At 36.3% G+C, this 24,798-nt stretch overlaps 1 protein-coding gene across 2 annotated transcripts in view; it reads right to left on the reverse strand.

Annotated features, from left to right (window-relative positions):
• The window catches only part of ARID2 (AT-rich interaction domain 2), a 194,575-nt gene that overhangs the window by 41,992 nt on the left and 127,785 nt on the right, over nt 1-24,798 (reverse strand). For both annotated transcript variants that reach the window (XM_053555635.1, XM_053555636.1), the window contains 4 exons: nt 24,160-24,294; nt 23,327-23,523; nt 20,349-23,197; nt 12,269-12,417 (listed from right to left, as the gene is read on the reverse strand). In XM_053555635.1, the coding sequence (XP_053411610.1) occupies nt 12,269-12,417; nt 20,349-23,197; nt 23,327-23,523; nt 24,160-24,294 (3,330 nt within the window). The remainder of the gene's footprint in view (nt 1-12,268; nt 12,418-20,348; nt 23,198-23,326; nt 23,524-24,159; nt 24,295-24,798) is intronic.

The raw sequence follows: 24,798 nt of genomic DNA on the forward strand, positions 1-24,798 counted from the left end.
CATTTATCCAAACCCACAGAATTGTACAAACCAAAATGTGATTCTTTTTTTTTTTTTTTGGTAGAGACAGAGTCTCACTTTATGGCCCTCGGTAGAGTGCCGTGGCCTCACACAGCTCACAGCAACCTCCAACTCCTGGGCTTAAGCGATTCTCTTGCCTCAGCCTCCCGAGTAGCTGGGACTACAGGTGCCCGCCACAACACCCGGCTATTTTTTTGGTTGCAGTTTGGCCAGGGCCGGGTTTGAACCCGCCACCCTCGGCATATGGGGCCAGCGCCTTACCGACTGAGCCACAGGCGCCGCCCCAAAACGTGATTCTTAATGTAAATATGTACTTTAGTTAATAATAATGTATCATTATCGACTCATCAGTAATGAGTAACGCATATGCCACACTAATGCAAGGTGGAAACTGTGCTGGGAAGAGGGAAGTATTATGGGAACTCTGCACTAACTACTCAGTTTTTTTATAGATTGCATTAACTACTGAACTAACTATTCAGTTTTTTTTTTAGATTCAGACTGGTCTAAAAAAATAAAGTCTATTACTTTAAAAAAGACAATATTATCACTATTATTGTACAACTAGAAATAAAAAACTAAAATTATTGAGGGCAAAATATGAGGTGTAAGTATTGAAAACAACTATCAATTAAAAAATATAATGGAAGTTAAGATTATTTATGATAGCAACAGAAAAGAATGATACCCAGCAATGAATTTAATAGTTACAAAATTCACATGAAGAACACACTATGGAGAAAAAAGACCATAATACCATGGACTGATACCTTTTTCTTGTATAGGTAGATTGAATATTGGAATGATGTTCACTATCAAAAAACAAACAGAAAATCTTATTTATTAAAAGCAATTGCAACCAAAATCACAGCATGACTTTCTTAGGAATCTCTAGAAACACTTTAAAAGAACAAATATTTGTGTATCAAGTCTGATTTACATTATCACTCTAATTTCAATATCTAGCCGAGTACATGATGAGGAACCATGAAAAAAAGAAGAACCAGCATAGAGAACTTGCTATATCTAACATTAAAATATATTTTAAGTGATGGTGTGGTAAAGACACGAGATCAATGGGATAACAAGTAATCCAGAAATAGGCAAATATATATAGGAATTTAGTATATGAGGAGGGTGACAATTCAAATGTCTAAAGGAAAGATAAACTTGCCAATAAGAGTTAATATCCTTAATATACAGAGAAGTATTATACTTCTGTAGGAAGTATAATAAAGAATAAGTAAATAATCATAGAAAATAATTCACAGAACAAAAAATCTATTTAAAGATATTTAATTCGTGAATAATTGAAGATAGGAGTTTGAGGAAAGAAGAGATGAAGAGGCATAACACCAAGATTTTTAGTGCAATAAAACTTTATATATTATAATGGTAGATGTATGTCATTATCCATTTGTCAAAAACCATATAATGTACAATTAAGAGTGAATATTCATGTAAACTATGGACTTTGGGTGGTAGTGGTAAGTCAAAGTAGGTTTACTGACTGTAACTAATGTACACTCCAACAGAGATGGGGGAACTATATGGTAACTCTGTAATTGCCATTCAGTGAAACCAAAATTGTTCTAAAAGCCTATTTTTAAAAATTAAAATAACAAAAGAACAATAAAAATTGAAGGAAGGTCTTGGTGTGGCTATCAAATTGGCTAAGATGAAATTTTCCCTAATATTTGTAGTAGCTAGGTAGTGGGAAAATTCATTCATTATTGTTAGAATTACAAATTAACGTTAACATTTCTTGATGACAATTTGTCAATTTCCATAAAAATAAAACATGTGTGATTCCTAATTCCCAATTTAGTACTTTATCCCACAGAAATACTTGTATAAAATGGGTTGGCTGGGTGCGGTGGCTCATGTCTGTACTCCCAGCACTCTGGGAAGCTGAGGCAGGAGGATTGGTTGAGCTAATGAATTTGAGATCAACCTGAGCAAAAGCAAGACCCCATCTCTACTAAACAAACAAACAAAAAAAAACAGCTGGGCATTGTGGAGGGTGCCTATAGTCCTAGCTAGTAGGGAGGCTGAGGCAAGAATCTAAGAGTTTGAAGTTACTGTGAACTATAAAGCCCTGGCATTCTACTCAGGGCGACAAAGTGTGAGACTGTCTCAAAAATATCTCCAAAATGTGTATAGGCAGAAAACTGTTCACCACAGCTCTATTTATTTGTAATAGCAAATAACTAAAGACTCAAATATTCTTTTTTTTTTTTTGCAAGGACTCAACTATTCTTAATATTAAGATATAGTTAACAGATTATAATATAGGGCTATTGCATTTTATGGAAAACATGTATCCTCATAATTCCATTGCAAACCTGTCCAAGAAGGACTAGCAGTTATATTTACCAACACAGATAACAAATACATATATTGCAAAAGCATTTGTATTCATAAGACGAATTCTTGGTATTCAATACAGAGAATAAGATCTATGTATTCACATTAAAAAAGAATATGTATTCTATATTAATGAGTTTTTTATATATATTATTGAAACAAGTTCTGTATCAGTATATATATATATATATATATATATGCTAGTCTAAAACAAACAAAGGATATACTAAAATTGTACATAAAAAAGGTTTGGAAAGATGTATACATCTAACTGAAACAACTATGGAATGCTACTTTGGGAATTTAATTTTATAAGGTAGAGGTATAATTTTATATTAGAAAAGAATGAGGCAGCACCTGTGGCTCAAAGGAATGGGGCACTGGCCCCACAAACTGGAGGTGGCGGGTGCGAACCCAGCCCCTGCCAAAAAAAAAAAAAAAAAAATGCTTAGGACGCCACCTGTGGCTCAATGGGGTAGGGCGCCGGCCCCACCCATATGGTGGAGATGGTGAGTTCAAACCTAGACCAGGCCGCAAAAAAAAAAAAAAAAAGAAAAGAATTACAATATGAAAATGTTGTGACATCACTTTTGTTTTGTCTTGAATCAGTTCTTTCTCTTTCTCTCTTTTTTTTTTTTTTTGAGAAGAGTCTCAAGCTGTCACCCTGGGTAGAGTGCCATAGCATCATAGCTCCCAGCAACATCCAACTCTTGGGCTCAAGCGATCCTCTTGCCTCAATTTTTCTATTTTAGTACAGACAGGGTCTCACTTTTGCTCAGGCTGGTCTTGAACTGGTGAGCTCAAGCTATCCACCCACCTCAGGCCTCCCAGAGTGCTAGGATTACAGGCATAAGCCACTGAGCCCAAAACCCTTTTTTTTTAGAGACAGAGTTTCATGTTGTTGCCCTTAGTAGAGTGCTGTGGTGTCATAGTTCACAGCAAGCTCAAGCCCTTGGGCTCAAGCGATTCTCTTGCCTCAGCATCCCAAGTAGCTGGTACTACAGGGGCCCACTACAACGCCCAGCTATGTTAGAGACAGGGTCTCATTCTCGCTCAGGCTGGTCTCGAACCTGTGAGCTCAGGCAATCCACTCGCCTCAGCCTCCCAGAGTGCTGGGATTACAAGAGTGAGCCACTGTGCCCGGCCAGAGTCAGCTTTTGATGAAACTAGTTTGAATTGTCGTACTGTATCGTGCTGAAGACCCCTTACTTTTCTAGGAATAAACTATTTTTATAATAAGAGGAAATCACTGATAGTTATTATCACAAAGCAAAAGTCATTGATTCACCCTCATTTCCTCAAGATTAGATTACTCACACAGGAATAAATTCCAAAAAAATAAGAGACTTAAATTTAAACTATAAAACCACATAAATTCTAGATAAAACATAGATTCTTTTACAACCTAGAAATGGAGAAAACCTCCCTCACTATATTCCAGATCCAGAAGCAATAATGGAAAGGCTAATAAATTTGATTATGGAAAAATAAAATGAAATGGAAAAAATCTTTATGCATGACAAACGAAAAGCAAAAGGCAAAGTAAAAAAGACAAATGAACTAGGGAAAATCTTTTCAAGTTAAGTCACAGCAGAGAAAATGTTAATGTACCTAATATATAAAGAGCTTCATAAAAGAAAAAAGAAAAAAATAACACTGAAAAAAAAAGTAGAGACATGAATGGTTGACAGAAAAAATGCAAATTAAAATTGTACTGAGATAGTTTTTCTAACATTTTAGATGACAAAAGTCCAAGCATTTGATGGCATGCTATATTTGCATGGCTATGGAAAAATAAGCACTCATATGCTGCTGGTGGGACTCCAGTGGTGTACTGCTATGGAGAAACAGCAATATCCAGCAAACTGCATATATATTTATTCTTTGACTTATCAATTCCATTTCTAAGGAAGTATTTCAAAGATATGTTAGCAAAAAAGCAAAAATCTATTCATTATACAAAGCAATTCAATATAGCAATTTTTTTTTTTTGTAGAGACAGTCTCACTGTACCGCCCTCGGGTAGAGTGCTGTGGCGTCACATGGCTCACAGCAACCTCTAACTCTTGGGCTTACGCGATTCTCTTGCCTCAGCCTCCCGAGCAGCTGGGACTACAGGCGCCCGCCACAACGCTCGGCTATTTTGTTGCAGTTTGGCCGGGGCTGGGTTTGAACCCGCCACCCTTGGCATATGGGGCTGGCGCCCTACTCACTGAGCCACAGGCGCCGCTCCGGATATAGCAATATTTTTAACAGAAAAATACTGAAAACAAATGTTTATAAATACGGAACTGGTTGACCAAATGATATACCTAACACAATGGAATACTATGAAGGTACACAAAGAAAATGAAGATTCTATATACTACTTTGATGTTCTCTTTAGGATATATTGTTAAATTTTATTTTTTCTTATTAAATTTTAAAAAGCAAAGTAGGCTAGATAGGGTGTCTCACACTTATAATTCCAGTGCTTTGGAAGGCCACGGTGGGACAATCACTTGAGGCCAAGAATTCAACTTTTTTTTTTCCAGTTTTTGGCCAGGACTAGGTTTGAACCCACCACCTCCAGCATATGGGGCTGGCGCCCTACTCCTTTAAGCCACAGGCACCGCCTGAGGCCAAGAGTTCAAGACTAGCTAGGGGGGCTGGGCATGGTGGCTCACACCTGTAATCCCAGCACTCTGAGAGGACGAGGCAGAGGGACTGGTTGAGCTCACAGGTTCAAGACAGCATGAACCAGAGCAGGACCTCATCTCTAAAAATAGCCGGGCGTTGTGGCGGGTGCCTGTAGTCCCAGCTATTCGGGAGGCTGAGGCAAGAGAATCGCTTAAACCCAAGAGTTTGAAGTTGCAGTGAGCTGTGATGACACAGCACTTTACGGAGGGTGACAAAGTGAGACTCTGTCTCAAAAATAAATAAATAAATAAAAATAAAAAGACTAGCTAGGGCAACAAGGCTAGATCCCATTTCCACATAATAATTATTATTTTATATTTATTATTTATAATTATTATTATTAGTCCTAACTACTCAGGAGTCTAAGGTGGGAGGATTGCTTGGACCAAGGAGTTCCCTGCATTCCAGCCTGGGCAACAGGGTGAGAGAGATTTTGTCTCTAAAAATAAACAAATACATTAATTAATTAAAAAATTAAAAAGCAAGGTAGGGAAAATGTATATAGTATGTGCATTAGTTTCACATCGCTCTTGTAAACAAAAATCTATCCTTTCACCGTTCTAGAGGTTAGAAATCCAAAGTGGGTTTCAGTGGGTCAAAACTAAGATGTCAGGGCTCCACGACATAGCTCAGTGAGTAGGGTGCCAGCCACATTCACCTAAGGTGGTAGGATCAAGCCCGGCCCTAGTCTGCTAAACAACAATGACAACTGCAACCAAAAAATAGCCAGGCATTGTGGCAGGCGCCTGTAGTCCCAGCTACTCGGGAGGCTGAGGCAAGAGAATTGCTTAAGCCAGAGTTTGAGGTTGCTGTGAGCTGTGATGCCACAGCACTCTACCGAGAACAACATAGTGAGACTCTGTCTCAAAAAACAACAACAACAACAAAAAGAACCCACTAAGATGTCAGCAGAGCTGCACTCTCTGGGAGTGAATTCTTTTCTTTGCCTTTTTTAGCCTTAAGTTTATAGCATCATTCATTGGCTCACGGCCCCTTTATCTTTAAGCCAATAGCATAGTAACTGCATATCTGTCTCCACTTTCCTTATCATGTTGCCTTGTATCTCTCTGGTCTCCCACCTCCCTCCTATTACATTAGTGATTTTATTAGGCTCATTTGGACAATCTAAACCTAAGGTCGCTACCCAATCACATGTACATAGTTCCTTTGGTCATAAAGTAATGTTTTCAGGTTCTGGTGATTAGGACATGAACATCTTTGTGAGGATGGGGCCATGGGCCTGAGGATATTACTCATTTTACATGAATAAAGCATACCTTGCTTTACTTAAGAAAGTAGAAAATTCACATATACTTGCAATTTGTTGCTATTTTAAAAGGTTAAAAAAAAAAGTGAAGGATATTTATGGGAAAGAAAGAAATAGTGATAGAAGCTAAATTTCTCTAAAGATACCTTGCTTTAGCAAGGACGTAAATATTTTAAATACTTATACACTTAAAAAAGGTAAGCCCTTAAAATATAAAGTAACATAAATGAACCATTAATGTTTCCAGTTTATGATATAGCCAGAGTGCCTTTACTCTAAATGAATTAAAAATACAGCAAATTGTGACTGTATAGTCCTTACTGGGATAACACTTTAAAGACAGAAAAAGACTTTTTTTTTTGGAGACTGAGTTTCACTCTTTTGCCCTCAACAGAGTACCATGGCGTCAACAGCTCACAGTAACTTAAAACTCTTAGGCTTAAGTGGTTCTTTGCCTTAGCCTCCCAGTAGCTGGGACTAGACACCCACCACAATGGCCAGATATTTTCTAGAGATGAGGTCTTGTTCTTGCTCAGGCTGGTCTCAAACTCCTGAACTCAAGCAATCCAACCCCCTTGGCCTCCCAGAGTGGTAGGATTATAGGCATGAGCTACCATGCCCGGACAAAAAAAAAAAGACTTTTTAAAACTTTTTTCAGTAATCATATTGTTGGAGGTAGTATCAAGTTTGACACTGTTACATGCATAATATAGGATGAAACATAAATTGTTAACATTATTGACAAATGAGATTTTTGGTATGAAGAAAGAAGATAAAAATGTGAATGATGAAGTAAAGATCTTCTTGTACTGAATTTAAACTCAAAGTATCAAAAAACCACATGGAACATCTTGTCTAACAGAAAGCAAGGAAGCTTCTGAATACATGTGCTTACACTGACAACACAACCAAAGGGCAGGGGAATCAGCTGAACAGGCTTTTCACTGGCCAAAGATGGCACAAGTTGAACATCAAGGATACAATAGCTGCAATGGATTGAAATATCTCCAATATTTAAACTGAAAAAGTTAGCTCATAGTGATACTACAAAAGTCAAACTTCATGGTCATCTTTGCAGTGTTAGTGAACAACACATTATTTTAAAAACTGGTAAATAGGGCGGCGCCTGTGGCTCAGTCGGTAAGGCGCCGGCCCCATATACCGAGGGTGGCGGGTTCAAACCCAGCCCCGGCCAAACTGCAACCAAAAAATAGCCGGGCGTTGTGGCGGGCACCTGTAGTCCCAGCTACTCAGGAGGCTGAGGCAAGAGAACCACTTAAGCCCAGGAGTTGGAGGTTGCTGTGAGCTGTGTGAAGCCATGGCACTCTACCAAGGGCTATAAAGTGAGACTCTGTCTCTACAAAAAAAAAAAAAAAAAAACAACAACTGGTAAATAAAGGAAATAATCTTGGATGTATCTTGCCTTTCTTCTAGGAACTAATATGTCTCAGAGAAACCAGAGTTGATAAAAGAGGAATTTTTATATTTTACAAACCTTAATGAAATAATGTTCCAGGGGGCAATGATCCTCAATGAATCTTTATATCACAAAACAAGACGAGATATCTGATAGAAGCACACACTACCATTTCTAAAGTGGTGTCCATAAAGCCAAATCAGAACTTAACCAAATAGCTGGACCAAACTACCCATGTATAGAAAATACAAAGTCAGAGTAACATGCTAAAGAAGATCAGCAAAATCCAGCTTGTGATGATCTATACCAAGGGTCCCCAACCTTTTTGGTACCAGGTACCAGTTTCTTGGAAGACAATTCTTCCTCAGACAGAGGTGAGGAGGGAAGGTTTCAGGATGATTCAAGCGTATTACTTTAATTACATTTGTGGCTGCTCCCCAGTCCCAGCATCACTGGGACCTCAGCCTCACCTCAGATCATCAGGCATTAGATTCTCATAAGCAGTGGCAACCTAGATTCTTAGCATGCCCAGTTTCTAGTAGGGTTCATGCTCCTCTGAGAATCTAATGGCACCACTGATGTAAGAGGAGACAGAGGTTGGGTGATGCCAGTGATGAGGAGCTGCTATAAATACAGAAGATAAGTGAGACACTTGTCTCAAAAAAAAAAGTAATCTGTCTTACAGATCTGCAGTTCTCCCAAATCACTGGGCCACACAGCAGGAGGTGCGCTGGTGATTTGGGGGAACTGCAGATCTGTAGAGGACAAATTACCTTTTTTTTTTTTTTTGTGAGAAGTGTCTCACTTTGTCACCCTTGGTAGAATGCCATGGCGTCATAGCTCACAGCAACATCAAACTCTTGGGCTCAAGTGATTTTCTTGCCCCAGCCTCCCGATTAGCTGGGACTACAGACACCCACCACAACGCCTGGCTATTTTTTTAGAGTTTGGGTCTTGCTCTTGCTTGGCCTGGTCTCAAACCTGTGAGCTCAGGCAATCTACCCTCCTTGGCCTCCCAGAGTGCTAGGATTACAGGTGTGAGCCACCGCACTGGGCCTTACCCTTTTTTTTTTTTTTCAAACAAAACAACTTCCCTCCTACCCCCCAATATTAAGAGAGATAGAAGAGTAATCTACAGATTAAAAGAGACCTTAGAATAAGACCATGTTTAAACCTTAAATTCCAATTCAAGCTCTAAACAAATAAGAAAAACCACTGGAGAAATGTAAACATTAACAAGATCTTTGAAGAATTTATAATATTAAAGGGAATTAATGTTGTTTTTCCACAGGGGTATGGTGGTGGTATGGTAGTTACATTTAGACAGTTGGGTCCCTAAGTTGTGGAGATACACGCTTGCAGATTAAAAAGTACTGATATGAGATGATAAAAGAGGGAGTGGCTTAGTGAAAAGAATCAGTATTACAGACAGAAAAGGAGAATTATAAAGATTACTACCACAGAACTAAAAACAGGTAAAATATACTCAGTCCTTCTAAATTCCAGGAAAAGAAGAAAACATACAGTTAGCTGTTTCAACTTTAAAGAGTAAACATTTTATAATAATACAGGGTGCCCATAAAGTTTGTGTGTAATTAATGTGTTAAACTATTTTAAATCACACATGAACTTTATGTCCACCTTGTATATCAGAGAAAGAAATAATTTTAGCTCTAAATCTGATTGAAACAAAGTTCTTTATTTATTAACATTTCTTTTTTTTTATTTATTAACATTTCTGATCTGGTATTAAATAAATTTGAATTCAGTCACTTAGTGGACAATGGCTATGACATATAAATTTTTCCACTTGGAACTAGAACTAAATTTGAAAACTAAAAGCTATTATTCTGGGGTGGCCCCCGTGGCTCAATGAGTAGGGCACCGGCCCCATATACCAGAGGTGGTGGGTTCAAAGCTGGCCTCGGCCAAAAACTGCCAAAAAAAATTTATTATTTTCTTTCTTCATGTCCTTACACTCCTGGTATCCTCAACTTTTCACTTGGGCATACCAGGTCCTTTTATAACTCCTAAGTTTGCACTTGCCATCCTGATAGGAATTAGTTTTGCATGACAAATTCCTATTCAGTCTTTAAGATGCAACTCAAATATAATTTTTATAGTGAAACTTTTCTAACCATCCCAGAATTACATTAATTATCCACTATGATGCCAATAGCACTATGAAACAATCTTTTTATAGCACTTACTTATAGGGTAATTTATTAGTGTTATGGGTGTGTGTCCCTAAGGAATGGTAGTGATCCTTCTTTTTTTTTTTTTTTTATTGTTGGGGATTCATTGAGGGTACAATAAGCCAGTTACACTGATTGCAATTGTTAGGTAAAGTCCCTCTTGCAATCATGGGTAGTGATCCTTCTTTCCAGTTCCTAGCACATGAGCACCTTCCTAGAGGTTACTCAATAATTATGGCCAGACTCAAACTGAACTTATTAACAATGCAGTATCTAAAAACCATGGTTTAAAAAAAGACCAACCAAACTCCAAGAAGCCTTATTGAGTTTGTGTTATTCAGAAAAGCCTTACAAAGAAAAGATACATCATCAAATTATGGAACACTGATCCACTTAGTAAGATAAGAAACTGGGCTGGACATCTAGATTCATTTACTCTTCCAGCCATTTTTTTTCTTGAAATATTCTAAATACTTCATTTAAAGTTATTCTTAAGCTGTATTATTTTATTTTATTCAGAGAGAGAATGGGGTTTTACTGTGTTGCACAGGCTGGCCTCAGAAGTACTGGGGCTCAAATCATCCAAGTCATCCTGCCACCTAAGCCTCCCAATAGTTGGGAGTACAGGTACAAGCCACCATACCTAGCTTCTTAAACTTTTAAAAAAGTCAACAAACAGCTGTAGCAGACTACCTATACCATCAGATCCTATTTGCCATGGAAAAACAAACAAAAAAATCTCAAAACAAATGGAGAGAATAAAATTGACATTCAGTGAAGAAAGTTTCGAATTAACTTATACACTAAAAACAAAAAAGAGATAGTCAAATTAAATCAAAGAAATAATCAGAAATAACCTAAAGTAGTGATTTTTAAAGAACTTTTTGATAAATAGATTTTATACTATGATAAAGTATACAAACATATCCATATAAAAAGAACTGAAATCAATACTTACCCTTACTAACATGATAAAATATGATATAGTATTTAATTCATTCTTTTTTTCATTGAAAGAAAAACATCCTGGTCAACACACATTAAAATAATTCCTTGACCCCACTACTGGGTTAAGAAGCAAAGTTTGATAAACACTGTCCTATAAATGTTTGTATATTATTAATAATCCCTGAGCTACATACATAGCTATAATCCTCTAAAAAATTTGTATATAAAGTATAATGAAATACAGTATCTTTAACATATCATAAAAATTATGAATAGCAAACACAGATTTTTAAGAAAATAGTAATTTCTGCTATCACTTAGAAAGAATGAAATGGAATACTTTGATATCTAAGAAAGAAAGAATATTATGTTTACTAAGCAAGTGCTTTAGTCCCAAAGATCTAAAGTATGACTCAAAGCAAAAGGTTTTGGCTATGCACTTAAATGAACTAAGATTTAAATTTTAACCAACATTCTTAAGTTTTCCTTCAAGTCTAAAAAAGGTTTATTTAAGAAATTCATCTTAATTATTAAGTTATGAGATGATAAGCTTTAAAAATAATTTTCATGGGATGTCTAACTCAAACTCAAACTTCAGTCATTCTCTAACAAATTATTATTAAGCTTCTATTATGCGGAAATTCTATAGCTGTCACTAAATAAGGTCACTTTTAAAAACCATTCTCTTTTCTATAGCTGAACACACAAATTCTTTTGTTTTATTTTTGAGACAGAATCTTACTTTGTTGCCCTCGGTATAGTGCCCTGACGTCACAGCTCACAGCAACCTTGAACTTTTGGGTTCAAGCAATTCTCTTGCCTCAGCCTCCCAAGTAGCTTGCTACAAGTGTCTGCCACAATTCCTGGCGATTCTTAGAGATAGGGTCTTGCTCTGGGTTAGGCTGGTCTCAAACCTGTGAGCTCAAGCAATCTACCTGCCTTAGCCTCCCAGAGTGGTAGGATTACAGATCTGAGCCCTCGCACCTGGCCTTTTTGTTGTTGTTGTTAAGTAGACCTGGTCTGGATTCAAACACACCACCCCTGGTACATGGGTCCAGCGCTCTAACCAATGAGTCATGGGCGCCCTCAAACACACAAATTCTTAATAGATCTTCATTTATTAAATACCAAGGCTGAACCACATTCCCTAATAACCTGCCATTAGGCATTGAAGCTATTTCCATCATCTTTATACATTTCTTAGATTAGGTGCCACTGGATCACATAAATATTACACTTAATATAAAATATTTTTGCCAAAAGTCAATAGTTTCAAAAGAAAATTTTCATAACACTATAGAGGACAAATTTAAATATAAAAGCATTCCAAAACAAAGAATACTTTTATATATATCAAACAAAACTGCCATTTACTTTTTACAAGATTGCCACAGACACATGAAGTTCTGTCCAGGTTTTCTCAGTGGATCTCCATGTTGACTGGATGCACTGAATGAAGAAGGCTGAGAACTGTTAGGCTGGCCCTGCACTGGTACAGCTGGTGAAGGTGGCATAGGAGTGTTCTGTCAAAAGAACAAATGTAGAGTTTGTGACAGGACACAGAAACACATTAATATTTTATAATACACTTTTAAAAGTTTGATCATATTGAGAGTTACACATTTCTAACATATGAAATCTATATTTTGTAATTTTAAGCTAGTGATTATTTTAAAATTCTTTAAAAAGATAATTCTTTTTATAAAAATATACAAAGTCTGATTCTTTTCTTTAATATGAAACCATAAAGGCAAGATCACACTGTAACCATTATAAAATATATACTATTTAAAATTTAAGACTTTTAGGTAGGAACAATACAATTATACATATGAGAAATAATATGCCCATTTGATTTACTTATGTTATTCTTCACAAGAAGAGATTAACTGAAAATTATTACTTCTTTGCATAATCATTCCTTTCAGATTTTCTAAAGAATATAAAACAAAATGTGGTGAAAGCCAAAAAATTTTTAGATGATAGTCAAAAATGATATAACCATATAAGTAGAATATCATAAATATTAACTAGTTTTCAGTAAGCTATTTAGTAATTTTAATATTGAGGTTGTTCAATTATGCCTTTTGATACTAAAGGATTCTCATCAAAGGCATAAAGTCTTTTAAATACAACCTACATTTTTTCTTCTACATCTCATCACTTTCTCTCTTAAAAAAAGCTAATTATTATTAGATTAAAACAATTTTAGGCAATATATTTTCTTGTAATACCAAAAGGGGAAAAAAAAACATTGAATAGAAACATCAATGCTATTATCATTGCATATCATTTTCAAAGCATTATTTAAAGACAATAAGTTATTTGTTCATTTATAAGGTAATATAGTTATACATCCACTTAACGATGGGGAACAGTTCTGAGTAGTGCACAATTAGGCAATGCCACTGTTGTGCGAACAGAGTGCACTTACACAAACTTCCACAGTACAGCTACTATACACCGAGGCTACATGGTAAGACTATTGCTTCTGGGCTATAAACCTGTATAGCATGTTACTGTACTGAACACTGAAGGAAACTGTAACACAATGTTAAGTATCTGAGTACCTAAACATAGAAATGGTACGGTAAAAATGAGGTATAATGTTCTAGTACCACTGTTTTATTATTATATGTGGACCAACACTGACAGAAATGTCATTATATGGTACATGACTGTATGGGAAATAGGTGGGAAAATACTAACTTAAAATTGCTGAAAATTTCAGATTAAAAGACATAATTTTTTAAAGCAGAAAAAAACACAAACATATAAGGCTACCATGATGTACATATGAAAGAAAGACGAGAATAAAATGTTAAAAGAGAGTATTTTTATCAGAAATGCAAAGTCCTAAGAATTTCTGAGTTCTAAGCTCTGGGGAAAAACATCAACTTTGGAGTTGTGTTGCTTCTATATGAGGTTCCCACCCTTAATATTTTACAATAGGGAAAAAACATGTAAGCATTAAAACATTTTAAAGTGAAACGGGTATCACAGACAGTATGAAGACTTTGTCACAGACAGTATAAAGTTCTGATCTGTCAAATTCCCAATCTGACTTTTAACTAGCCACATGACCTTGGGCAACCTCTCTGATCCTCAGTTCTTCCATCTATAACATGTAAACAATAAAACCTAACACGAGATGATGGGAAGACTAGAACAACTACAGATGAAAGAGCTTAAGCTCTAGGTTTTCAATAAAGGGCAACTGTTAGTATATTACTAAGACTGTATTACTAACTACTAATTGAAAAGTTAGGGGAAAACCCTATTTCGGAGGAAAGATGACGAGTTCAGTTTGGAAAGAGTGTCATTAATATAAAAATTAATGCTGGAAACACGGATTTGCAAATTCTTAAAGCCATAAAAACTGATAGTAAGAAAGCAGATAAAAAAAGGGTTACAGAGAAAAAGGAAAGATGAAATTAGAATCAGTATATTCTAATGGGATTACACCTAGAATCAGTATATTTATCAAAAACATGAGTAAAATTGTTCCCTCAAAATGAAAATATTACATTAAAAATCTAGAAAATTCTAATAACTGGGAGTAACCAAGAAGATCAATGCTAGCCAAATACAAATACTAAAGAGTGACAATCTCTAAAAAAATTCCCCAAATTTTAATTAAACGATATATTTGTCAAAGGTATCAAATTCCCTTAGGATGAATCTGCTGGCTCCTTATACTACAGGTTGAGTATTCCTTATTCAGAAATGCTTGGGACTAGGACCAGGCATGGTGGGTCACACCTATAATCCTAGCACTCTAAAAGGTGAGGCTGGCCTCCTGAGCCTTATACCCAGCCAGAGCTAGCTCGAGACCTTAATCTCTACCAAAAATAGAAAAATTAACCGAGAGTCTGGCTTATACCTGTAGTTACTACTCCAGAGCCTGAGGCAGGATTGCTTGAGTCTGGAGTTTGGGGCTGCAGTGAGCTATCATGATGCCACTTTTTGCCCTCTACCCAGGGCAAAAGAATAAGACTTTGTCATAAAAATAAATGCTTGAGACCAGAATTGTTTTTTCAGATTTTAGAACATTTACATATACATAACAAGATACCATGGGGACAGGACTCAAGTCTAAATATGAAATTCATTTAGGTTTCGCATATACCTTATACATAGAATTTGAAAGTAATTTTACATAATATTTGAAATAATTTTTCTCATAAAGTTGACTGCAACCTATCACATGACATTAAGTGTGGCATTTTCCACTTTGGTATAATGTTGTGCTCAAAGTTTCAGATTTTATAGCATTTCTTATTTCAGATGTGTGAACTAGGGATTCTCAAACTGTATTGCTCCTTAAACAAGATATTTTATTTGACTATCCTGTCCCATATTTGTAAATTAAACTCAATTTTATAAGAGCTAACTTATAAATCCCATACTTTCTTAGGCTATTCCAGGATTTTTTTTTTTTGCTAATTGCGGAAATCTTTTTAGTGTCACATAAAAAAATTTAGTAAGAGGGGATCATATGGGATTTTAATCTCAAATGCTGACAATGGATGTGGTTAAGGACGAATGAAGTTAATCTAAGCTGTTAAATAAAGAATAAGGCCATGTTATATTAGGCACCTGAGCATGCACATATTTTGGCACCATAGAAGTCCTCAAACCAGTCCAGCACAGATACTGAGGGACTAGATTGACACGAATTCTAGCTAACACTAATAATACCTTGATTTGATGCTCTTAAGCCCTTACTTCATTAGTATTAAACTTTAAAAATTTCTGAATAAGGCTAAAATTTAAACATTGCAATCTGTGTTATAAAACTACAAAGTCATAATCTATTCCCCTCAAAATAAATTCTTAGCAGTAATGAGAAACTGTGTTCAATTTTAGCTATGTATCTTGAAAGCCACTTATAGAATGGAACCAGCAGAGGATGATGAATATACCAGACACCATGACACCTAAAGTTAAAGTGAAGGAAATGAGAAAGAGTATTCTAATCAAGAGGTGAATGAGGAGAGATACCTTCAAAGCCTTTTAAAGACTAAGAGTTATAGTCACTCAAAACGTGATGTAAAAGAGATTACATTTAGTTTAAATGTATAGATCTTTAGAGAAAATAATTAAGAGACCAAAACTGGAAAAGAGAAGATTTTTGTGAGTGCATGCAAGTCACTTAACTCTTAAAAATGGGAGTTTTAGACAAGATAGTATCCAAGACTGTTTCAGCTCTGATATTCCTTTATTTTCTTAAATAAACTATTAAGGTTTTTTTCTCTCAATAAGTATAAATATAGATCATCAATACATAACCAAGACTGTTTTTATAAGAAAGCATTAAAATACAAACCAAAAAGTTATGTTTAGTGATAACACCTTTCTTGTTTTTTATGTGTGAATCTGAGTAATTGTACTCTTAGAAAAATATCAAAATGATATTCTTGTGGGTTTTACTTTCTAAAACGATCTTTTACTGGGTGAGGGGCACAACTACAACAGAGGCTTTGCATGACAAATGGTAAACAGTGTAAGCTAATCATTTGCAACTTCATATTAATCTGATAAAACAAACAAAAAACAAAAATAGTTCAGAAACTCTTTGAAGAAAAACCTCCCGGCAGAAAAGGTTTAATTAAGCTTGACAGAAACTACATGGCAGCTTCCTTAAATAATTGCTATTACCCAAAAAAGAATCAACTTGTGATTTCAGAAAAGATGAAACAATAAAAATGTTTATAGAAAAAAAATTTTAAATGATCTTTTATGGCTATCATTAAATGCTTCCCCTTTGAGGCTACAGATCTATTTTCTGATAGATTAAGTAACTTTCTCAAAGCTCTTTATCAACAAAGGAATAAATGAAGAAGACACCAATATTCACTACTACACAGCACCAGAATGATTCACATCCTCAATCAGGATGAGTAAGTGAAGAAAGGTATATAGATACCTTAAATAGGTATATTCTTTTTTTTTTAAATAGGTACATTCTTAAGAAAACTATTTTTATACACATGAGTTTGGCATGTTATCAGATCGTGGGCTTAACAGATACAGGTATGTTTAACAAACTTGGTTTTTTTGTTTGTTTGTTTAGGTAAGTACAATTAAGTTCCTTTCATTTTAGTTTTCACGAACAGTGAAAGAGGGTATGGCTTCTGGGAAAAGTATCCTGTAAGTTGCATTCGAACTTTGAAGTGTAACAGATTTATTATAAAATAAGCAGCTCCAAATAAAAAAAATCTGCCTCAAGCATATTTTACTGCCTAGCTAAACACCAGTTAGACACAGAATTTATGGTTGTATCATTTACTTTCATGCACATACATTATTTCCTTACTTGTCACTATTTTTTTCTATAACAAATTATTTTAATTGTAATTTTGTCACCCTTGGTAGAGTGCTGTGGCATCATAGCTCTCAAATTCTTGGGCTCAAGAGATTCTCTTGCCTCAGTCTCCCTAGTAGCTGGGACTACACACGCCTGGCAAAACACCTGGCTATTTTTTTGCTTTTATTTGTTTGTTTAGCAGGCCCGGACGGGTTTGAACCCACCAACCACAGAGCACATGGCCAGTGCCCTAACCATTGAGCTACAGGTGCCTAGCCTCTCTAACAAAATTATTACAGCTGATTAATGGAGGCAAAAGGAACAAAACTGAGAAGAAAAAAATGAATAATAATGATATTAGGATTACCTGTTGGCCTTTCTTAGCAGGGACACTTCCCTGCAGTTTTTCTAGCCCTGAGCATTCTGCAAGTCTGGAAGTCCCTTCCTGGGGTCCAAGTACCTCCTTAACATCCCTAGACACCTTGAAATGATGGAAATAACAAGGTTTTGCTAAAAAGAAAAAAAATCACCTTTTAAATCTTCTACTTAATCTACCCCTTTAAGTTACCAATTTAAAAAAGTGATGTTAAAGGAAGGTTTAAAATGCAATTTTAAAGAGTATATATAAATAAATTTAAAGAATCTGGGCAACAATAAAAATCAATTTCTCTTAACGAGTAGGCTATTAAAGAAGGCCCAACAGACTATCCTTTCAAAAGAAATAGTTTTTTAAAAATTAAAAAAAAATTTAACTTGGATTAAAACACCTAGCCCTTGTAAATACTTCATATTATACATAAAATATACCTGCACCACTATTAAGTGCCCAAATAAGTAGCAGGCACCATGCTAAGTGCTATACTTAAGAGCCTCTGTTTTAAATTTCATTCTCATAGACATCATACATGTGGCATTTCTTTTTCCTTGCAAAGGTTTTGATTTCTACATGACAACCACATATTAATTTTGGAAATAAAGAGTATAATATTTTAAATAAACTACATTCTTTGGCAGACTATCTAGATAGAAGTTTAATACAGATTTTTCAGATTGGGAACAAAATATATTCATTTCATGGCTTGAATTACCTGCATTTACGTCCAGTGTGCTAAGTAAAGAGTTTTAGCACTAATGTACTTAAATTGTAATTTAATAGTATTAATAGTAACACTATGGTCTCCAAATCCTGGGCTACAGACTATTAAAAGCCAGGGGTGAGCAACAGGCTTCATCTGTACTTAGAGCAGCCGTATACTCCACATTGCTTGCGTCACTGCCTGAGCTCCACCTATCCCCTCCCCAACCCCATGGAAAAATTGTCTTCCATGAAACTGGTCCTTGGAGCCAAAAAGGTTGGGGATCCCTGCATAACACAACTAAAATAATTGTTAATTTTTTTCAAAGAGGCTTTTTAGAACTTTATAGAACTTTTAAAATAATGGGAGTGGGGGAAGGCTAATGGGTTAAGAGAGTGAGTTTTGGTTTCAGAGACATCCAGTCTTTGATTCTGGTACCACCTCATATTAGTTGGTAACCTTGGATGAGTTACTTAGCACCTTGAGTCCTCATTTCTAAAATGGTGATAAAACTTTTAGCTAATAGGGCTTTGAAAATTAAAAAAGAAATTGATTTCATACAAAGTCCCTAGCACATTTCCTAATCTTAGTATTATCGCTCATTCTTTGTTACAGTGATATCACGATTGACTATAGTCACAATGGAAGATTAAAGACACAAAAAATGAGAGTTGGTGAAACAATTCCATAGCAATGGAGTTTTTCTATAATTTGGTTTGGTCTATTATAAGTATTTAGTATTATATGGACTCAAAGAGGACAAAAATAGGCATATAATCAAGATGAACTAGGAAATTATTAAATATAAAGAGCCAATTTACTAAGTTTCTACTATGTACTAGATATTGCACTTTTTTTTTAAAAAACTGTGTTTAAAAGAAAAACTTAACTTGTGGAAGCTTGTTTGAATAAAAATGGTTACTTTCCACCAATAACTTAGTATTATTGTCATGTATATACTATCCACTAAAGAATACACAACTTAGTTACTTTGAAATAGAAATTCAGAATATAAACACAGAAATCAGAATCCTACTATGCCACAGAGAACCATTGTCCAACTTTATCCATTCATACGAAGAAAGATACACATTAGTTAAAAAAAAAATTGTTCTGAGGCAAGGGACACTTCTTTTTTTTTTCTTGTATTTTCCAATTTGCTGTACCACCCCACACACTTAAGTTTGGTACTAATGCCAACAACTGCCACAGATCTGCTATCATCACACTAAGCACAGGAAGAAAACCAAGTCAGAAGCATGCAACGAGAATTGAGACAGCCACAAAAGGTTCTGGCTATGCAGGAATTGGGAACAACAGAGTGAATGAGAAGTGAGCAAAGAAACAGGTGGTAGACCTGTGATTTCAGTGGTAATAGCATATAACATTGTCCTTAAAATTTCTATAAGCCAAGCGAGCCCCTCCATTTAGTAGTGCTGACCCTAGACATACTCTTATTGACTAAGGCATGCAGAGAGGGAAGAGTAGGCCTTAAAAAGGGAATAGCAGAAACATGACAAGTGAGCAAAGCACTAAGAAACACAAAAGAGTAACATAATGCCTGAAACAAATTGAAATAATAAAAATACTTTTTTAAGAGTAAAGGAAACTCAATACATAAATTTAACAAAAGCACGCTTGATAAAATTGTTATGGGATTCATCTTTATCACAAAAGCATTGTTCAAGCACACTTCTCAAAATCAAATACAGAAATTCCCATCTGGAGCACTCTTAGGGACCCCATGTCACACAGTAAATTCAAAAAGAAGACTTAAAATACATTTATAAAATCTTACAGCTCTAAAAGCTGTAAGATTAGTAACTGCTTCTCTACCTTGGGGGACTACAAAATTATTAATCTTGGTCCATAACAAAAATCACGCTAAAAGTAAAAACTTTAATATCATAAAATATTACAAAACCAGAAAAAAACAAGGACAGGTTGGTACAAGTGAGCTGATACGATATTTTTTTAAGGTGAGACATGAAAAAACATGCGTTTCCCCCCAAAATCCTGTTTACAGATCAGAATTTTGTTATAAGAGAAATGGGATAGAATGACTTACCTGTGGGACCACATTCTGTATGTATGTTGGTGGATGCTGCTGCTTTTGCTGCACAGCACTTTCTATTGCTACTTTAGCTACAGTGCTTGGATCTGCTCCTGCTGGCACAGCAACCATTGTTGCACTGCAACCAGCATTGTTAGGGTCACTGATTGTAACAATTCTAACTCCAACTTTATTTGGAATTCCTGTGACTGTTTCCCTATCATTATCCTCTGCTGGCCTCTTTACAGTCTTGCAATCTGCTGTGCCATTTGTAGACCGAACATCAGATGATAGGGCTGGAGAATGGGACACTCTTGATCCTGAGTGGGGAACTGCTATGATTTGATGCCCCTGTATAACAGAGGTTGTAGAATGTGGTGAGACAACCACACTTGGGCGTTGCTGAGGCACATCTGAATTCAAACTTGAAACTAGAGGTCCATTGGGCAAATCAGTACCACTAAATTGCTGTGTTGCCGTATTTGAAACCTCCTGTATACTGCTCACAGATGATGAACCACCCAAAGTTAATACAGGTCCATTAGAAATTCTTTCTAATTGATCACCTTTGGCAGTATCTTGCTGAGTGACATCTAAAGTCCCTTGTGGTTCCACTGGAGATATCTCACCATTTCCTACATGATTGGAAGTTTTGTGATTTGGAATGTTTTTGCTTAAATGGGAACCATCTCCTTTATCAAAATCACAGATTCCATTAACTAGGGGTTTTTTCAAATCACTTTTGATATCCTGCAAATCCATTTGTTCTGAGTTCTGTTTTCCAGATGCTCCATTCTCACCTAATTCTAATGATGGCCCATTACTAATTAGTGAGCACTGATTAGCCTCACTTTGAATTTTCCCTGAGTTTGAAGGAGGTAGACTTGAGTCACTGTACTTTCTCCCATTTAATAGACTTCCCACCTGCATTTCATTTTCCTTTGTATCCCCATTGCTGGTGTTTGTGGTGCCTCGTCGGCAGGAGGGGTTCTCCATGACTTCAATTTTACGTTCATGAACATGTAAACCTGTTGCTTCCTTTGCTTCCTCCTCCTTTTGGCAAATTATTTTGTCACCTTTGAATGGGGGAGTAGCAGCAGTACATGATTGTCCAGCTGGAGAAACTTGAGTGGATGGAAGCGCTTGCACCTGAAGTCCAACTCCTGTCTGCGTTCCGCTCATGGTAATTCCTGCTGGAGCAAGAAGCTGAGCTGTATTTCCCTGACTCACGGTTGCAGTTGCAAAACTTGTATTTGGCACAACTGTTATGGTTACCTGGTTACCAGAAGTCCCTTGGAAAATGGTTGCTGGGCTATTTGAGATCAATGGGCCTGGCAATATTTGTAAATTCGAGATGGGCATGGTTTGTACTCCCCCTGTGGGTGGCATTGCACTTTGGACCAACTGAACATTTTGTTGCCCAACCAAGAGGGGCTGAGCTGGAGTTTGCCCTTGTACTCCAAAACCTGCTGCTTGGTTATTGGCCACCTGATAGACCACCTGAGGACTAGGAGCTCTTGCATTATTAGGGGGAGGGATCTGTGGAGCTGGGAGAATAAGCTTACCACCTGGTGTTGAAGGACCACGCTTTGGGAGCAGCAGCTGTTTAATCAGACTTGACTCACCAGAAGCAGACTGACCAACTCCAGGATTTGTTTGCTGAGGTTGAACTTGCATCTGTACTTGTTGTGGCTGCTGAACTTGTACCTGTTGTGGTGGGGGTGCTGGTGAATGCTGCTGCTGTTGCTGCCTTTTCACAGAGAGCATTTGACTGACAGTAGGAGGTGGTCCCTGCGACTGAGGGGTGGAAGATGACGACATGGCAGTAGGGACTTGATTAGTTGGAACAGGTGAGGGTGAAGAAGATGGAGTTATGTTTGGTTGTCCAGTTAGCTGAACTGTTTGACCAGCAGGAAGAGCGGCTGGATTAGCAAGAACAATTTGGTGAATGGCTGGTGCGTAAGTTTGACCTTGTTGAGCTGGCTGGCTTACAATCACTACACTTTGTTGGGTTGGCTGCTGTGGTTGTTGAATAGGCTGCTGTACCACTGTTGATGAAACTTGCTGAGAAGGGAGAGGTTTTGGTGCAATATTCTGAAACCCTACCCTTGAGGGTTGTGGACTTGGGACACCAGCAATGGTAACCATCTGTCCTGCAGCTACCTGAAAATTCTGTACTGAAGTTGCTGAAACAATATTTGATGCAGAAGTTGTTACATATTGTGGGGGTGCTATGATAACAGTGTCTTGTGGCTGACTTCCAGCTGATGTCTGTTGAGATGAAGTTTGCACAGGTTGGGGTGATGTTGTGATTAGCGGTTGGCCCTGTGACACTGTAGAAGTACATGGTGGTATGTTCTGTACTCTGCCAAATATATGACTCTGTGGGACAGCTTGCTGAATTACTGTAACAGGAGTGCCTGAAGGTATTTGTCCTGGAACCACTGTGTGTAATGAAGATTGTTGTGGAATTACAGATGGATGGTGAAGCAATGTCTGAGAATTCACAACTGTAACAGGTTGGGGCCCTGTACTATGATTCTGAACCACAGAACTCTGTGGAGGTCCTCCTCCAACAGCAATACTAACAGGAACTGCTGTCTGGGGCATAGAATTCTGGATTACAGTAGCCTTAACAACTTCACAAGAAATTGGAGCTTTATTTTGAATGACAGTCACTGGAGCATTTTGCTGCTGGTGGGTATGAACCGAAGGATTTGGTAGAATTCTTGAAACAGTCTGTGCCACAGTATGAACACCTTGTACTGGAAAAGACATTTGTGTTGCAGTCAAATTTGAAGATTGGTTGGTAACAGAAGTCCTCTGAAAATGGTTTCCTACAGTTTGTGATCCATGAGAGATTCCTAAAAATATGGGGAAAAGGTCAAAATTCCAAATGAAATGACTGGAAAAACAAGGAAAAGTTATACATTTAAAATGTATATAGTATACATTTTTCATTCATTTGTATTATTAACAACAAAAATTAGTACCTGCAGGTGAAGGAGTTGGAGATACATCAGGAACAGAATCAACACGAACAACAGGAGTGGAAACTGGTTGCTGCTGATAGTACATCTGAATGGGAAGTGGTATAGCCCTCCGTTTTACTCCTACCACATGAATATGTGCTTGACCATTGTTACTGGAATCCTCCACTCTCTTCACTGTATGATTTGGAAAGACCGTTCTGTAAAGTACACATATACTCAGTATGTTTTGATAACGATCACTCTAGCAAAGAACACTTCACTTCTCACAATGTATACATGATCAAAGGCAGTGTATTTACTGCTGCTTATGTATAAACCAGTATGATTCATAAAATTCACCAAGGGTAGAATTCACCAAAATTCTGCAAGGGTAGAATGCAAAGAAAGAAATATAGAAAATTAATCTTCCAATTAAAAAACATCATTATTAAACAGTGTTATTGGGTTTTGAACAATTCTACCTATGTATAATAAAAGAAACCTATTTTATGAACCTCGCAAAATATCCAAAAGCCTTGATAGTTGAAGAGTATTAATTATAGACTATTAATCAAGATTTAAAAGCGCTAAAGTCCTATCTTTAACATGTAAAAGTAAATAGGAAAAAAGCAAACTTAATTTCTTCCTTTGATAAAACTCATGTTTCAAAACAACACTATGTGATTTACAAAATGGTCTTTTATTTAAACCTCTATTGCACCACAACCTACCCATATGAAATTTCTAGTAGTAGTAACATTTAAAACTAGATGGATAATTTGGTATTTTTCTCTAAGGAAAAAAAGGTGTTGTAAGTGATAAATGAATTTTATTCGAAGAACTATGCATCCTACCTAAGACATTTATAAAATCCAGTTGATGTTAGGATTCCACCACGAGCTAATTTACTGCAAGTTGAGAGGTATTCAGAATACATTTCTGCTCGAGAAACAGAACAATCTGGATTTACTTCGAAATGGGCATTTAGCCTAAAAGAGGAGAAAAATTAAGCATTATGCAACATACTATAGGAAAGTCTATATTTAAGTATACTAAAGCCATTTGAAGACAATGTGTGATAAACTAATAATTATATCTATTAATCTAATTTCACTACCTCATATGCTAGCAGCAAAAATACATGCTATGTTTTTAGATTAAATAAAAAGAGATTACTGAATTATAATTATTTTAGTATTAAAAATATAATTAACAACAAATATAAAAACTGTTTACATCCCAGTGAGAGCAGTGTTGGCAACAAATGTTCTGTAAGAAATAGTTTTGTTCAGTTGACTATCTACTTGGGTTGCTGTCTTATAATAATTACAGTATAAAAGAAGTTCCCAATTATGAGATATTTGCATTGAGATTAAGAAAAATGGGACAAAAAAACTGAACTAGGGTTAAATTTTTCTTGGCTCTTGTTTCAAATCCTTCAGAAAAAACTTACCCAAGCTCTTCAACTACTCCTCCTAATAATGACACTTTCA

Source organism: Nycticebus coucang, chromosome 12 (genome assembly GCF_027406575.1).
Source record: "Nycticebus coucang isolate mNycCou1 chromosome 12, mNycCou1.pri, whole genome shotgun sequence".
NCBI classification, from domain to species: Eukaryota; Metazoa; Chordata; class Mammalia; order Primates; family Lorisidae; genus Nycticebus; species Nycticebus coucang.